This window comes from Trypanosoma conorhini, assembly GCF_003719485.1.
Source record: "Trypanosoma conorhini strain 025E chromosome Unknown Tco_14.4_contig_00170, whole genome shotgun sequence".
NCBI lineage: Eukaryota > Euglenozoa > Kinetoplastea > Trypanosomatida > Trypanosomatidae > Trypanosoma > Trypanosoma conorhini.
In genome coordinates, this window is record NW_021704260.1 from 1 (window position 1) to 15,669 (window position 15,669).

The 15,669-nt window shown below is 61.8% G+C and overlaps 6 protein-coding genes across 6 annotated transcripts, besides 6 other annotated features; all 6 read right to left on the reverse strand.

Annotated features, from left to right (window-relative positions):
• The first annotated feature begins 607 nt into the window (after positions 1-607).
• Positions 608-625: a microsatellite.
• Positions 626-917: 292 nt separating this feature from the next.
• On the reverse strand, positions 918-1,394 carry Tco025E_03661 (dipeptidyl-peptidase; the record flags this gene model as incomplete). The annotated part of the gene is made up of 1 exon (XM_029370579.1): positions 918-1,394. One exon carries the CDS (start codon positions 1,392-1,394, stop codon positions 918-920), a length of 477 nt encoding a protein of 158 aa, XP_029229257.1.
• A 31-nt stretch (positions 1,395-1,425) lies between these two features.
• Tco025E_03662 (dipeptidyl-peptidase) lies at positions 1,426-2,511 on the reverse strand (the record flags this gene model as incomplete). Its single annotated transcript, XM_029370580.1, has 1 exon — positions 1,426-2,511. One exon carries the CDS (start codon positions 2,509-2,511, stop codon positions 1,426-1,428), a length of 1,086 nt encoding a protein of 361 aa, XP_029229258.1.
• Positions 2,512-3,074: 563 nt separating this feature from the next.
• Tco025E_03663 (elongation factor G2-like protein) lies at positions 3,075-5,702 on the reverse strand (the record flags this gene model as incomplete). Its single annotated transcript, XM_029370581.1, has 1 exon — positions 3,075-5,702. The coding sequence occupies one exon, from the start codon at positions 5,700-5,702 to the stop codon at positions 3,075-3,077; it is 2,628 nt and encodes an 875-aa protein (XP_029229259.1).
• Positions 5,703-6,116: 414 nt separating this feature from the next.
• On the reverse strand, positions 6,117-6,581 carry Tco025E_03664 (ribose 5-phosphate isomerase; the record flags this gene model as incomplete). The annotated part of the gene is made up of 1 exon (XM_029370582.1): positions 6,117-6,581. One exon carries the CDS (start codon positions 6,579-6,581, stop codon positions 6,117-6,119), a length of 465 nt encoding a protein of 154 aa, XP_029229260.1.
• Positions 6,582-7,563: 982 nt separating this feature from the next.
• Tco025E_03665 (uncharacterized protein) lies at positions 7,564-11,313 on the reverse strand (the record flags this gene model as incomplete). The annotated part of the gene is made up of 1 exon (XM_029370583.1): positions 7,564-11,313. The coding sequence occupies one exon, from the start codon at positions 11,311-11,313 to the stop codon at positions 7,564-7,566; it is 3,750 nt and encodes a 1,249-aa protein (XP_029229261.1).
• A 52-nt stretch (positions 11,314-11,365) lies between these two features.
• Positions 11,366-11,395: a microsatellite.
• A 262-nt stretch (positions 11,396-11,657) lies between these two features.
• Positions 11,658-11,725: a sequence feature (A-rich).
• Positions 11,726-12,699: 974 nt separating this feature from the next.
• Positions 12,700-14,955, reverse strand: Tco025E_03666 (leucine rich; the record flags this gene model as incomplete). The annotated part of the gene is made up of 1 exon (XM_029370584.1): positions 12,700-14,955. The coding sequence occupies one exon, from the start codon at positions 14,953-14,955 to the stop codon at positions 12,700-12,702; it is 2,256 nt and encodes a 751-aa protein (XP_029229262.1).
• A 16-nt stretch (positions 14,956-14,971) lies between these two features.
• Positions 14,972-15,020: a microsatellite.
• An 86-nt stretch (positions 15,021-15,106) lies between these two features.
• Positions 15,107-15,129: a microsatellite.
• Positions 15,130-15,608: 479 nt separating this feature from the next.
• Positions 15,609-15,630: a microsatellite.
• Positions 15,631-15,669: the final 39 nt, after the last annotated feature.

Consider the following 15,669-nt stretch of genomic DNA (forward strand, 5'->3'; position numbering starts at 1 on the left):
CGCTGCAGCCGCCATGGTGGTGGTGGCCGACGTGTCCGGCGCCCTCGCCGCCGTGCGCCCCGTGGTGTGCCTGGCCGTCGCCGGCGGACATGTTCATCCTCCAAGCGGTGCCACCGCCCGTCGTGGTGCCGCGCAAGACGTCCATTCGGCCCTCAAACAGAGGCACCCAAACGCAGTTACGTTCAGGAAGCCCCAAGACGGCCTCGCTTGTACCTCGTGAACTACTGGAAGGAGACGGCAAACAGAAGTTCTTTTTTTTCTTCAAACAAAAGACAGAAAACTGGGGCGTGGCAGCCGCTCCCTCGCCCTCCGCGCGTGCGGGGCGTGGCAGGTTGGGCCGGGCGGAAAGGGGACGGCCCCCAACCGTCCCGAATCCCCCGATGCACCAGAAAAAAAAGACGTCTTCGCCCCGCCGCAAAGAGCCCTCTTCGTCCCCTCGTTTCCTCCGAGAGCATTGGCCCACTTATTCCTCAATGCGCTCGGAGCAAATGGTGGTAAAAAAATCAAAACTATAGTAAATGTTTAAAACCCGGTTGGAGAGAAAAGTGTTTTCCTTTCATTTTTTCGTTTTTACCTCGCTCTGTCGCTCAACGCCAGCAAGGTGCGTGGCGGCGGCGGCGGCGGCTCCCCCGCGCTGCAACCCAACGCGCCAGCCCAACTCTGCAATCATATACCTTCGCGGTGCACCCGCCGCGACCACTTCTTCTTGATGACGAGCTCCTCGTTCATCCTTGCCGTTATCGCCGCGGTGATGTGGAGGTGGTCGGTGTCGCAGGTCTGGCAGGTGTCGATGTCGATGTCCGCCTCCCACCCGGGGCGCCCCATTTTCATCTTCTGCACGATGTTGTAGCTTGCGGAGAGCGGGTCCCTGTTGGAGAGCCGCAGCTCCCGCCGCAAGTTGTGCTCCACGGTGGTGTTTACCTCTTCGAAACGGTAGACGTCCTCGCCGAAGACGCCGCCCACGCCTTTTGTAACGCGCGTCCACTCGTCCTTGGCGACGTCGTACGTGACGGAGCGGTCCACATACCCCGGAGGCAGGACTGTGAAGGGGTGGGCGGGGCCGCTTCCGGCTGCGGGTCCGGGCCGGCGATGGGCGGCCCGCGGAACGTGGGGAGCAGCAACGCGGCCGTGCGGAGGTCCAGCGCCAAGGTGTTGGCCCCCGGCGGCACCCAGAACGTGGGCCAGTGGCCGTTCGCCAGCGAGAGCCGCAGGCGGTGGCCCGTGCCGAAGCGGTGGGCGCAGTAGTTCAGCAGGGCCCTGGCGCGAACACGCCTGCCCTGCTGGAGGTACTCAATTCGGTCGTCGCCCGCGGCCTGCGTCAGGTCCTTCACGCCGAAGGAGACGCGGCTCACCGCACCGTCCGGCGCGACGTCGCTGAGCTGCGCGAACAGCATCGCCTTTGGCTTGTCGCACGTCAGCTCCACCTCAAAGTTGGGGCGGCCCAAGATCTCCACCTCCTGCTGCAGCTCCGCGCCCTGGAAGACCATCGACATGCCGTCGTCCATGCGCTGATCCTCGGGCGTTTCGCCGGACACCCCGGCGCCCATCCACTCGCCGGCAAGAAGGCAATGGCTCAACGGAGTTTTGAGCGGAACAGGCGCGCGTTCCGGCCGCACGGCCTGGGCCGTGTCCAGGATGCGCCCGTCTCCAAGCCGCATCGTCTCTTTGGCAACGTCCTTCGAGGGCCACGCCTCGACACCGACCCAGTGGCCCTGACTGACCGGGCGATGGGCATCCGGCTCCATGTAATGCTCCATCCAAGCCTGAATCATGGAGCCATTCTTCACGTTGTTCCCCGTCCCCTTTAGCCAACGGTCCCACCAGCGCACGGCCTCCTGCAAAAACCCAATTGCCGGATGTGGGACGCCTTCCTGCGGGTAAACGTGTGTCCAGGGCCCCCACAAATCCTTTCCGGGGAAACTTCAGGTTTGACAGCAGTTTAAAGGCGGCATTTGCGTAGGAGTCCGCCCAGCCACTCACAGCCGTCACAGGCACCTGAATGGCGTCGTAGTCTTCGCAGACGGAGCCGTGTTTCCAGTAGTCGTCGTACCTTTGGTGTTTCGCCCAGTCCGGAATGCTGATGGGCATATGCTCCAGGCGCCGCAGCCATATTTCCTTCCAGCGGTCCCCAACGATTTCTGGATCGACGGGGCGTGACTGGCACGCCAGCATGATGGAACCCCACCAGAAGTTGTCGTTGAGGAGGCAGCCGCCCTGCCAATGAATGTCGCCGGCGAAGCGGTTATCGGTGAAGCCGACGGTGATGATGGCCTTTAGCGCGGCCGGACGGCGCGCCGCGACCTGCAGGGAATTGAACCCTCCCCAAGACTTCCCCATCATGCCAGCATTGCCATTGCACCAGGGCTGCCTGCTGATCCGCTCGATCACTTCCACCGCGTCGTCCTGCTCCTGCTGCAGGTACCCGTCCTGCATAAGCCCGTCCGACTCGCCGCTGCCACGCATGTCCACGCGACAGACGGCGTAGCCGTGGCCCGCAAAGTAGCCGTGCATCGGCTCATCCCGCGTGCATGTCCCGTCACGTTTGCGATACGGGATGTACTCCAATAGGGCCGGTCGGGGCACCTCGTCCGCTGGAAGGCAGAGCCGGCAGAAAAGCCTCGTGGCATCCCTTCAGCTCGATAAACACATTCTCGACTGTCTTGCCTTTGGTTGGAAGCGTCGAAACGACACGTTTCTGCGTCTTACATTCTGAATCCCCAGTGAGCCCTGCACCTGCAGCTTCTCTCCCCCTTTGACTCAACTGACGACGGACTGGTTTGTGTGTCTGGCGACGCAACTATAAACGGGACCGTTTCCTTCCGTTTGCGGGCGGAACGCGGTCCCCCGAAAGATGGGGCAGAATAACGCAAAGAGACAAAGATGGGAAAGAAGCGAAGGCCACAGTCTCAAATCCGCCGTGCACACAAAGCAAGCACGGAGATGTGGAGGGAGCTGCGGCGCGAGTAAAAGAAGGACGTGGACGCAGGCGTAGAGGGCGAGGGACCGCCGGACGAAGGAGGGGGAGGCGCCGGCGGGGTCTCGCGCTGCCGCCGTCCTTCAGCGCCCACCCCCGCTCAGTGGCCGTCGTAAATGCCCAAGTTCTTCATGATGCGAGAGAGGACGGCCTTGTCTTCTATCACCCGGTAGTGGTGTAGGCGCGTGTACAGGTTGGCGTGCCCCTTCACGGCCCTCCGAAGCTCCATCGTGTAGCGCACAATGTTCCGCATCGGGACGATTGCCTTCACCGACCGCCCATCGTCTTGGATGTCCACCGTGACGGCCTTGCGCTCGTTCAGGGAGCTCACGACGCCGCCGATGTAGGCGGCCTCCGAGAGGTGCACCTCCACCTCCATCATCGGCTCCATCGCGGCGAGCTTGGCTTTGGGGACAGAGCGGAGCAGCTCCAGCACGAGGGAGCGGGCCGCCTGCTGCAGCGGGGCCTCCAGCAGCTGTGCGCCGCCAAACTTTTTGAACTCCGTCAGGACGACCCGCACGCCGTGGAGGGGCAGACCGGCAAGAGGGCCCATGTGGGCGCAGTCCGTGACCGCGCCAGAGAACACGTCGGTGAGTAGCCGCAGTTCATCCTTCACACCGCGCTGATGGTCCTCCGCGCGGCGTCTTCGATCGTTGCGGTGGGCAGCCGCTCCGGCAAGGTACTTCTCCGTGAACGCCTCGTCCAGCGCGAAGGAACAGGTCTGGCTTGGATCGCAAGTGTCGTCTGCCTCAAGCAGCGGCAGGAGTCGCAGCGAGCACTCAACGTAGGGGAGCTCATTGTAGGTCCCAGTCCCTCGCAGAAGCTCCACGGCCTCGCGCACCACCTCGCGATACTCCACGATGGCCCGTAGAAGCCGGCACTTTAGCTGGTAATCGTGCTCCAGGCGTGACATGACGATTTCAAGGTGTAGTTCTCCCATCCCGCTCAAAACCACTTGCCCAAAATCGTTCTTGTGTACCCGTAGGCTGGGGTCTTCAAAACTCAGTTCCTGCAGAGCCCCATCCAGGAGGGGGATTTGCTGCTTTGTGGCAGCCTCCACCGCGAAGGAAATAACAGCTGGCGGGGGGTTGATGCCCTCCAGCGTGAATACCTCCTTCCTCGCGCCGTCGGCGCGCGGCTGGGGTTGCTGGGGTGGAGCAAACAGGGTGGCGCCTGTCTTGGTGAACTGCATGAAGGCCGCCCCAATCTCTCCTGCGACGAGGTGGGGGACCTCCACCTGACGATTTGCGTGCATCACATACAATTTTTCAAGGCTCTCGTGTCGATTACAGTTATTGTTCACCAGCGTCAGCCTCGGTGTGACCTTGCCGCTGTACACACGGAAGAAGACCAGCGGCTGGCGTCGGCCCTTTGGGCCCGTGGCGTGTGTCACCTTAAACGCCAGCGCCACCACAGGGGCAGAGGCGGCGGCGGTGGCGGGCGGGAGGGGCACGACGTCCCCGTCGCGGGCGTAGCCGGTGAGGGGGCGATCCAGCGGGGAGGGCAGGTAGTCTGCGACGGCGTCCAGCAGGGGCTGCACCCCTTGATCGCGCCTGGCGGCCCCGCAAAGCAGCGGCAGCACCGGCCTAGGCCCCGCCTGGCGCAGCGTCTGCCGCCGGATCGCGGCACGCAGGAGGTCAGACGGGAGGAGCACCTCCGTCTTCTGCTCGTCCCCGTCGGTCTGGTCCAGCAGGGCGATGACGGCGTCCGAGAGGAGATCGTCCAGCGCTGTCAAGGTCGAGATGAGCTCGTGGCGCGCCGCCAACGCCTGCTGGAGGAGGTGCGCCGGCTCAAAGTCAGGCGACTGCAGCTCCTGCCGCGCCACCTCCAAGCCATGGTTGCCTCCGAAACGGCACGCCTTCATCTCGACGACGTCGATGACGCCCTCGAAACTGCCGTCCTCTGAGAGAAGCGGCAGCTGCAGCAGGAGCGGCTCCACCTCCAGCTTCCGCCGGATAGACTCCACAGACATCTTGAAGTCCGCGTTGTACTTGTCCATCTTGTTCAAAAACCCAATCACGGGGATGCCAAACCTTCTGCTTTGGCGCAAAACCGTGTAACTCTGCGCCTGCACACCGGCGGAGGCGTCAAATAGGGCAACGACGCCGTCCACCACCCGCATCGCACGCTCCACCTCCACCGTGAAGTCCACGTGGCCAGGCGTGTCGATGAGGTGAATGCTGTGATTCCGCCACTGGAAAGAGACGGCGGCGGACTGAATTGTGATGCCGCGTTCCATCTCCTCCTTCATGAAGTCCGTTGTGGTCGTCCCGCTGTCCACGTCCCCGACGCGCTTCAAGACACCCGCGTAGAACAGCATGCGCTCCGTCGTGGTCGTCTTACCGGCATCAATGTGCGCCACAACCCCAATGTTGCGCATGCGCAAGATGGACGACTCCAGCGCGGCGGCCGTGAGGCGGGAAGACGACGCCGCCGCCCGGGCGCTGTTGAGCGGCACACATTGCGAGAGTGGCCGGCGCAGCTGCCCTGCGGTCGTGCACCGCCACAGCGGAGCCACGCGCCGCCAGTGGCAACCAGCACACGGCCAAAACATGCGGGAATTCTGGCTGCGGAAGGAGAAGGGGCGAAAGTACGCCGCCTTCAGCTCTGCAATCCGCAAGAGAAAAAAGAAAGCAAAAAAGAGGGTAAAAGGAAAGACACGCGCATCATCCCCTTCCTCGGAGGCACGGTTGCTACTGCCGCTGCTGCGGTGAAAGAAGCGAGGCATTGCATTCACTGCTGCCGCCCATTCGCGTACCCTCGGCTGTTTTTTTTTCGGTTTTCACTTTTCTCCACGCTGAACTATCACAAAGTTAAAAAAAACCCGAACAAACACACGCACACCGTCTTCGCAGCAGTCACCGACGTGCTCCTACCACGAGTCGCCCCGCCTAAGTTTGAAGTTCCTCCGCACTGTCCATACGCCCATACACACACACGTCTGTTCCCCGCGACTGCATCCCTGGCGGCTCCAAATACTCCGCTCGGCTCGCCGCATTTGTAATGATTTCCGTCATCTTTACGTCTTTCATTTCTGTTATTTCCTTCCTTCTTTGTTATTGCGGCAGCGGCGGCAGGGCATCGTTGCTGCCCACACACACACACTCCCCTACACGATACCCCCCTCGCCCTGCCCGCGACGTCACTTGGCGTTGGCCGCCTCAATGGCCTTTATCTTTTCAATGCGCCGGGCGTGGCGGTCCTCGCCGCTGAAGGGCGTCTGCAGGAACGTGATGATTATCTCCCGGATGACCTCCACGCCTGTCGTCCGCTGCCCCACGCACACAACGTTCGCGTCGTTGTGCAGCCGCGACATCGCCGCGGTGTAGTGGTCGTGGCAGAGGGCCGCCCGCACCCCGGCGACTTTGTTGGCCGCGATGGACATGCCGATCCCGCTGCCGCACGCCAGCACGCCAAACTCCGCCTCCTTACTTGCCACCATCGTCGCCACACGGCTGGCGAAGTCCGGGTAGTCGACGCGCTCCGCCGTCACGGTTCCGCAGTACACCGGCACGAACTCCCCGCCGGCCTCCTTCACACACTCCATCAGCTTCTCATGCATGTCGAATGCAATGTGATCCGTGCCGACGGCCACCTTGCGCGGCATTGCTGCTGAGGATCAATACTGTGTCGGCTACTCCTTGTAGTGGTGACAGCTGTCGCGGCTCTGTACAGCTACGACCGAGCAGGCAGGAGGCTATGTAACTTTGACTTGACTGACGTCGCTTCCTGCCACGGCAGCAGAGAGAAAGGGGGCGAAGTGGTGAGCAAAGGCAAACGCCGGGCGGGCAATCGACAGGAGAGGAAGGAAGCCGGGGACGGCGGCAGCGCCCGCCACGTTGCCGCCGTCGCCCTCCCCCCGCGGGACGCACTCAATCGCGCGCAAGGGCAAGCAGACATGCGTAGGTAAATGCGTTTGCGTGCATGCACCCGCGTGCAGGAGCGCGGGCAAAACAATAAACACAACGGTACTAGCTATCCTACGCGCACACACGCACGTACACATACGTAGAGGGCGCCGGAGCAGGCTTCTCGTGACGGCGCCCACTGCAATCGACACATGTTCTCCCCATAAAAAATTTGTCCTGTGCCCGCAGGGTGAAAAGAAAGTCGCCCGTGGCGTTCCTTTTCGTGACCGCAGCTGTTGCGTGCCCCTTTGTTACCTCCATGCCCCTCTGCCAGCCGGCGCCAAGGCAGGCCCTCCCCACCCCCCCCCCTCCGCTCGGCTCGCCGCATTGGTAATGATTTCCGTCATCCTTACGCCTTTCGTTTCTGCTATTTACTTCTTTGTTTGTTGTTGCGGCAGCGGCGGATTCTTGCCGGTGCCCGTTTTGCTGCATTTTTTGCGCGCCTCCGTCAGCTAAAGGAGGGGAGGCGCCCTCATTGCCGCCTCGGTAACGGCGTTGTTCCTTTTGTTTGCGTCCTCTCCTTCATCGCTTTTCTTCTTTTCTTTCCCTCCCCCCGTTTATTGCGCCTACTGAGTTGTGTCGCACGCAGCCGCCAGGGGGTTCGTTCGTTCCCTCACGCACAGGCACGCTCACGTGCATCATTCGCATCCACCACCGGCGGCGGCAGGCGGCCCGCAGCTCTCACGGCAAGAAGTAGTCCGGGAGTACACGCATCAGGTACAACACGACGCACTTCGTCTCCGCGAAGGGCACCTCCGTGCAGTAGTAGATTGTCTCCACGTACCGCTGGCAGGCGCCGTAGTGCCCAATCCAGACACACAGGAGGCGAAACATGTTGCGGAAAAAGCAACCCCCGTAGCGGTGATAGTACGCCTCACTGGCGCTCATAGGGGCGCAGTGGCCATGCACTAGAAAGGCGGGGCAGCGCGCCGCCCCGTCGCCTGCCGTGCAGTAGCAAGAACCCTCTCTGGGTGGCCGAACGGCGCAGCCCCTGGGGGGCTTCCCACGCTGCCTCCACCTCTTGGCGCAGTGGTGCAGGCTATTGCGTTGCTCCTTCCACTTCTCGTAACTTGCCTTCGCCAGCGTTTTCAGCCCTCGCAGGATTTCGTGCACGGCGGCCTCCCCACCCAAGCGGGCGGCGCGAACGAACACCAACACACACGTCGTGACAACGCAGAGGCGTCCGGCGTTCTGAATTCGCTCCGCATTCAGTGGACCCAGCATGCTGTAGACCAGCTTGTGTGGCTCCTGCAGTAGCGCCCGCTCAAGCTCCGCCAGCGAGCTCAGACCCCCGTCGTCCTCGCCGTCAGCTGCCATCTCGGGGAAGAGTGGAAGCGAAAACTGCGGTGGGGGACCGATGGGAGGCAGTTCTACCTCGGCCAGGATGAGGGCCCGGTCATTTTCATCAAAGAAGCGCGGAAACGGGCGCGCCTCCAGTGCGAGACGGTGCGGAGAGCGCAGGAGGATCTGCAGCATGTCCCACAACGACAGCGCGGAATTCGCAGCGGAGGTGGTCGGGGGCGCGCAAGCAGCGGCGGAAGCCTCACGCCCTGTTCCCACGGCGCCAGTCTCGCGGGAGGTTTCCCTCGCCGGCTGCCGCCTCTCGCTAAGGATCTCGACGAAGCGTCGCGAGTGCCTTCCAATGTAGTTGAGGCGCTCCGGGTGCCCCGTCACGACGTCTCCGATGCGGGCGACGCCGTCCAGCGAGTCCTTTGCGTCCACCGTGGCGGCGGTCACTGGTTTCCAGACGTAGTTCACCTTGGAGCGCAGTCCAGGGGTCAGCGAAAGCAGCAGACTGCGCAGGAAGAGGTTTGTGTCACACCCGTGACGATGCATGCGCCGCAGCAGCACCTTCGCAAATGGCTCATGCTCCCCCCGATCCAACGGGGGCCGCCGCAGCAGCTGCTCCACGCGCTCTGAAGTCGCGTGCAGCGGGTGAAGCTGCAAGGAGGATGCTGTGGAGGGGTTATTGAGGTGAAGCAGATCCACCGCCCCTGTCACGTAGTTTTGCAGAAGTGTGAGGTTGTCGTGGTGGTAGCGAATAAGCTCTCCGAGGAGTGCAAAGAAGCTGTCTATCCGCTTTGAGGGGGAAAGCGATCCACTAAGGCCCGGCATGTACGTCGCATTGTACACGCGGTGCTCAAGAATAGAGCGCATCAGCACTTTGCCTAGCACCGTCTGCGGGGCATCCGCAGCATTCTTCTTATGCACTGGAAAGGAAAAACCACGCAAATACCCCTCCAGGGCATGACACGCCGACGTCTCCACGCAGCTGTCTTCGTTTTGCTGAGCCAACGTCAAGGCAATTTTGAGCGCAAGCGGGGCGGACTCCCTGGCGGTGTCGCCCTCGTGTAGCATGGAACACTCGCGACGGTCCTGCGCGTTCCAAAACTCATGCACGCCGCGCAAAAGCTCCAGCCTGCGAATCGTGCTGGGGTCGTGCTGGTGGTTCTTGTCGTCAAACCCGTCCTCATCGTCCAGGCTTCCCTGGTGTGTGGAGGAACGAATAAACGCCTCGCTATCCTCGCCCATCTGCAGCGCAGGAGGACACCCCTCCCATTCATGCCTGCTGCTCCCATCGTCGCTGCTGCTGCCGTGGTGGTATTGTTGGTGGATGATGCCCTCGTGCTGAGCCCCAATTGCTGCACCGTTTTGCATTTCCTCCGCCTCGTCATCCCGTGACTGTCCGCCGTATTCGGCCTCCGCAGGCACCACCTCCGCGCTGTCGTCGCCCGGCGGCAGGAAGCGTGGGAACCGGCGAAGCCCCGACAGCCGCTGCAGCTGCTCCATCTGCGGCGACAAGGAGCGATGGTGGGCACGCAACTCAAAAGCTGAGTCGTAAAACCGGCTTGCGGCGCTGATCCAGTGGCAATCCCGCAGCGTGCACCAGACGTCCCCAAAGAAGAAGGTAGAGAGCATGAGGTTTAGCACAAAGAGAATCTCGCTTTGCGCCCCCACGATGACCTGTGGACTGTAGGAATCCGTTGGGTTCTGCAGCACGGGGGCGAGGAAGCGCCAGAAGGCGCGGTTCTCCTTCCAAAACGCCTCGTACGCCTTGCTATCCGTCACCGGCCCAAAGCCAGAGAGCATGGGGCGATTGTCGTCCACCTCCTCCCGCAGCGTCAGGTCACGCAGACGCCATCGCTGCTTGGCGTCCGCGCAGCCGACGAACCAGACAAAGTCCACGTTGGAGCCGGCCGGCTCGACCGAGTCGGCGGAGGAGTCGTCGTCCGTCCACTGGGTCGTCATGGCGGGCAGCCGCAGCTGCGGCGAGGCGCCCCCGAAGTCCCCCGCCGGGCCCCACCCCGCAGAGCCTGCGGGGTCGCCGCTGTTGTTGTTGTTGTTGTTGTTGCTGCTGCTGCTGCTGCTGCTGCGGTCCCAGCCCCGCGAGGCGGCCTGCCCCCGCTGCCCAAAGTCCAAGTCCTCTAACGCGTTCGCGGGCAGAACTACGCCCATCAGGGACGGGATTGCGGCAATGGCGGTGGTGGACAACTCCCGCACTAGCTGGTCGAAGAGAGAGTCGTCGAGAAAGTGGGGCAAGCGCTCGGTCCGCATCGCGGCGCCAGGGTCGCCGGACCCACGCACCTCGCACAGCCTCACCAGCCGCCGCACAAGGTCCTTCTCCCCGATCAACCAGAGAACGTTGCTATCAATGACCCGCTGGATGCGCCGCAGCGGCAGGAGCGTTTCAGGGTAGACGAGACGCTGGTGCGGGGATTGATGCTGATTCAACACCACCCCCGGAACAATAAGCAGCGCGATGACGCGGCACAAAATAGCCAACGTTGCGTCGTCTTTGGTGCGGATCAGCTCCTGCAGCGCCGGGACCTTTGATATCTCCAACACGGGGCCCACGCTCAGCACCAGGTGCTCCAGCATGACAAGCGCGGTCAGCCGCAGCTCCGTCACCTTTGCCAGCTCGAGTAGCCTGAAAAAGAGCCCGGGGTAGCGGTCATAGTAGTGCCAGCCCAGTTCATTGTGGCAGACGAGCAGCTCCGTGAGCACCCGCATCAACGTCGCGATGGCGCGAAGAAATAGCCAGGGAGCATGCGTCTTTGAGTCGTAAATGCCGAGCGGACGCGAGGATGCCTTGTCCAGTCGCACCGGCATGTTCACGTCACAGAGCAGGGTGACAAACAAGTCAATGCCGCCAAGTCCTACAAAGTAGGCCAGCAGATGCGGCTTGTTAGGGTCAAAGTAGGCGGCGCAGTCCTGCAGGCCCCGGTTCAGGGCGTTGAGGTCCGCGCGCTCCCAGGCCCACAAAATACGCCGCAGCAGGTCGAACTGTTCGGCGGAGAGCGCGTTGATCTCCCGCAGCTGTGCCGTCTCCGCCGCGGTCATCCGCGGGCACTGCGCCCAGGGCAGCACGCGACGCAAGTGGGGCCGCCCCCTGCCCGAGAGCTGCTCTCGCAACAGTGGAAACAGCGGCATGGCGCCGAGTCGAAGCGCGCCACCCGAAGAACACCAGTCAGAGCTAACAAGAATAATATATATATATATATCTATATATTATGCTGTATGTAATACTTTACCTACCCCCGGGCAGTCCCGGAGGGTGTCCTCCCTGTGGCTACACGGTGGGTCGGTCAAGGCGGCAGAAATAGGCGTGGGGAGTTGGCAGGAGAAGCACGCACGCACGCATAACGCGAGGCGAGGAGGTGGACAGAGGCGGAGCGCGTCGCATGAGACACGGCGGACGAAGCAGACGCCAGCGTCAGGAGCAAAGCAGGAAAACGGAGGGAAAAAACTGCAGTAGGCGAAGCCAATCCACAAGGAAGAAAAACAAAAAAACAAAAAACAAAAAAAAGGTAAAAAGAAAAAAAACAGTAAAGAGGGAAAGAGATATATTTGAAATTCTACAAAACTACCCTGCTTCCCACTCCCCGCCGCCGCCTCCACGCACGACGCGAGCGACACCCCCCTGCAGGCCGCAGCCGTCAAGACAACAACGCGCCGCACGAAGGAGGAGAAGGGGAGGAGGCGTCCAGCAACAACCTGGGGGAAATGCCAGACGTGAGCGCGGGGGCCACCCCTCCCCGACCGTGCCGGGGCCGCACTCAAATGAGCCGCTGCCACTCACAACACGCTTCCGTCGAGGGGGTGGGGAATGGAAGAAAGGTAGAAGAAGACAAAAAAAAGAAAAAAAGAGGCCCGCCGGAGTAAAACAACAAAAAACACACACGCACAAATAATGTCACTGCACCTCTATCCGCCGTCCTCCCCACAAGAGGGAGAGAAAACACAACAAACAAAGAGGGTGAAGAAGCTTCTCCATGTATTTGTTTAACTTTCCCTCTTTGTGCCCCTTCGCTTTTTTTTGTTTTTGTGTCCCTCCCCCCAAATTTGCTGAAATTCTTCCTCCTGAGCCTTCGCTTCTGTCTCCGTCCGCTGTTAGAGCTTGACTGGAATGCGTTGCTGCAGCTTTCACGGGCCTTCTCTATTCATAAATGCACCCAACTTGTTCTTTTGTTTTTTTTTGCACGTGTTGCTCTCATTTGCTTTTGTACCTTTTTGTGTGACCTTGCCGAATTTATTACTCTTCATCGTCCGCCCCTTCATCCATTGCTATGGAGGCCAGCTGAGTGGAAATGGATGGCCTCCCTTTTCCCCCTCACGCCGCGTATTCCCCCGCACTCTAGATACCCTGCTTTTCCCCACCTCAGTCCCTCTCCCTCGCCAACGCAGTCCTCTGGCTGTGGTCCTCGAGGGCTGCCGCACCGCGCCCACGCAAATATCTAAGCGTAACGCGTACACACGCCCTCCCGCAGCTCACTGCTTGCTCTCATCTTCTAGGTTTTTCAGCTCCCTTGGCGGCGGCTACACGGCCCTTATGGAGCCCTTCCGTCGCGGTGGGTCGTTGTCCTTCGACGGCGACGGAGCCAGCCGCGGCTGGTAGTTTTCAACCTGCTTCGTGGACTTCTGCAGCGTCGCCTCCGCTGGCCGCTGCTCCCTCGGCAGCTCCAACGGCTCCGCCGGCGGCTCCGACCGCTCCGTGCGGGCGACAGAAGGCTGCAGGGGCGGCACCGACCCGCCGCTAGCACTGGCGCCCCCACGGAGGGCAGCCGCCACAGCGACAGCAGTGCTAGCGGCGGTGCCGTTCTGCCGCGCCTCGGAGAAAACCGGCCCGGCGTTTTTGGTTCGCTCAGTCGACTCCGCAGGGGTCTGGGCACCGGAGGGGGTAGACGGCCGGAAAGGCGGGTTCGCCTCTTGGGGCACGCAGCCATCCACACGGGCGTCGCTAGGCGGCTTTGAGTCATGGCCGTTGGGGGCATCGTTGCAGTGATTGAGCGGAGCTCCGCCACTGCTGCCTACGACGGCAACGCGCGACACTTGCGCCGGGTCACTTTCGGAAGCGGCGGTGTTGCACCCACATGAACATTCCCGCCTCTTTTCCAGCGCAGCAACGCGAAACTCAAGCTCCAGCTGCTTCCGCCTTTGCTCGGCTAGCTCCACTCGCAACTGCTCCACCATCTGCCTCATGACGTGCTCCGACTGGTCCTCCAACTGAGTGGGGGTCTTCTCGCGCGGCACACTCTTTGCTGGCTCACGTGGCATACTCTTTGTTGGCTCGCGTGGCCCATCCATTGCTGGCTCACGCGGCACACTCTTTGCTGGCTCGCGTGGCATACTTTTTGCTGGCTCGCGTGGCCCATCCATTGCTGGCTCACGTGGCACACTCTTTGCTGGCTCGCGTGGCACGCTCTTTGCCGGTTCGCGTGGCCCACTCATCGTCCGGCGGTCTTGCTGGAGCTCTTGTCTTGCTGCATTGCCCTGGCCTTGGCGTGGGACTTGGTACGGCGCCTCCTGCAGGCCCCTGGAAGAGTGCCGCGAGTACGCATCAGAGTCCCTGCAAGAGTGAGAACGCTCATTCATGCGCCGGTTAGATGGGCTGCCTGTGCGTGACGACATCGCGCCGCGCGAGGAGGCGCGTGACTGACGCCGCGACTGCGCCCGCGAAAACCGCCGAAGACTTTTGGTTGCCATGTATGCGTCCCGGTCGTCGGGGCCAACGTAGACTGGGTGCAGCCCCCGCTCGTCCCGCTCGTCGTTGCCCTCGTCAACCCGCCTTGCAATGCCTTGGCAGGCGTCGGTCACAATCGCCGCGACGGTGCCGTTCGTTTTTTGTACACTGTCGATGATCCTCCACGCGACCTCCTGGCTCAGCTTCCAGCCGTAGATGTCCAGCAGCAGCAGGGTGCGGTTGGCGCGCAGCGCGGAGAGCACAACCGCGGCGGCGTCTGGTGTGGGGTTCATGAAGCCGAGAAAGAGCTGAATGAGCGAGGTGTTGGTTTGCAGCACCTCGGCATACATCTCAATGGTCGCGCTGTCAAAGAGGTTGTGCCGCAGATTGAGGCGCTGAATGTTGCAGGAGCTCGTCATGAGGGCCCGGGCCAGCTCCCTCCCGCCGCTGGGGCCGATGCGGTTGGCGGTGAGGTCGAGGGTGGAGAGGGTGACCGTCAGGGGGATGCACTGCGCCAGCTGGGCGGCCCCGGTGTCTCGGATCGAGTTGTAGCCGAGGTGCAGGTGCCGCAGCTTCCCGGCGTGACGGATGGCCTGCCCTAAGTACGTGGCGGCGTCTGCCTCGATCTTGTTGTTGTGGAAGGAGAGCTCCACTATGTCGCAGGACTCGTTGCCGAGCGCGGCGGCGATGGGGATGACGCCCAGCTTGGTGATGTCGTTCTCCGAGAGGTCCAGCACCTTCAGCCCGCAGCCGTCGCGGGAGAGCGTGTGCCCAATCACCACCGCCGCCTGGTCCTTCAGCTTGTTCCTGCCGAGCCGCAGCTCGCGAATGGTGCCGGGGTTCTTCTCCACGGCCTCCAACAGCCGCTGCAGCCCGGTCAGCCCAAAGGCGTTCCCCTCCAGGTTCAGCACGCGGATGGAGTGGGCCGTGGAGCGGAGAGCCTCGGCGATGCAGCCCACGTCCAAGTCGTTCAGGTGCACAGACCGGTCGGACAAATTTGCCTCCTTGTCGTTGTTCTCAAAGGCCTCCACCAGCTCCAGCGCACACTCCGCGTGCTCACGGCTGCACGCCTCCACGTAAACCTCCGCCGCCTCCGATTGAACTCGAGCCATGGATATATGTAATTTATGTGTGTGTGTGTTTACTTATTTGTGTGTGTGTGTGTGCGTGTGTGTGTCCGGCTCTTATGGGTTCAGCTACGTTTGCTGCTCCTGCCACCAGCGCGTGCGTTGGAGCAATGAACGACGGCAAGAGAAAACATACAAAAATAATAATAATAATAATAAAAGAAGCCAAAGAAGAAGTGCTTCCGGAGTTCGCAGGTCTCGAAGACGCAGGAAGCAAAGGAAAAGGCGGAAAACGACGGAGGCGCAAAGGGGCAGCAAAGCCGAAATGAAAAAAAAAAGGAAAAAGCGACACTAAAGAACCCTAAGTATCAAGGGACGAGCACGCGCACGCACGCACGCACTGAGAAAGTGGAAGAGGGGGAGCACCACCCTCGAACGACGGGGCCCCCCGTCCTCCCACACGGCGGCCAGAAGGCCCCGGGGGCAGACGCGGGAGTTGCCTCTCGCGCGCGCCAACGCCCCTCCACGCACGCGCCCCTCACAAGGGCAGCCCGGCCGGAAGGCATTGCCCCCTCGCCACGCCGCCTTTGCCCCCTTCCGCATGGGAAGGCAACGGCGGTGGCGTCTCGGCGACTGCCGTGGCTGCCGAATTATGCGAAGAATAGAAGGAGTGACTGCGAGAGAGAAAGAAAGACCACACAACAATAACAAAAACAACAAAATGGCAAAAAAAAAGAAGGGTGATTTCACGTCCTCGTT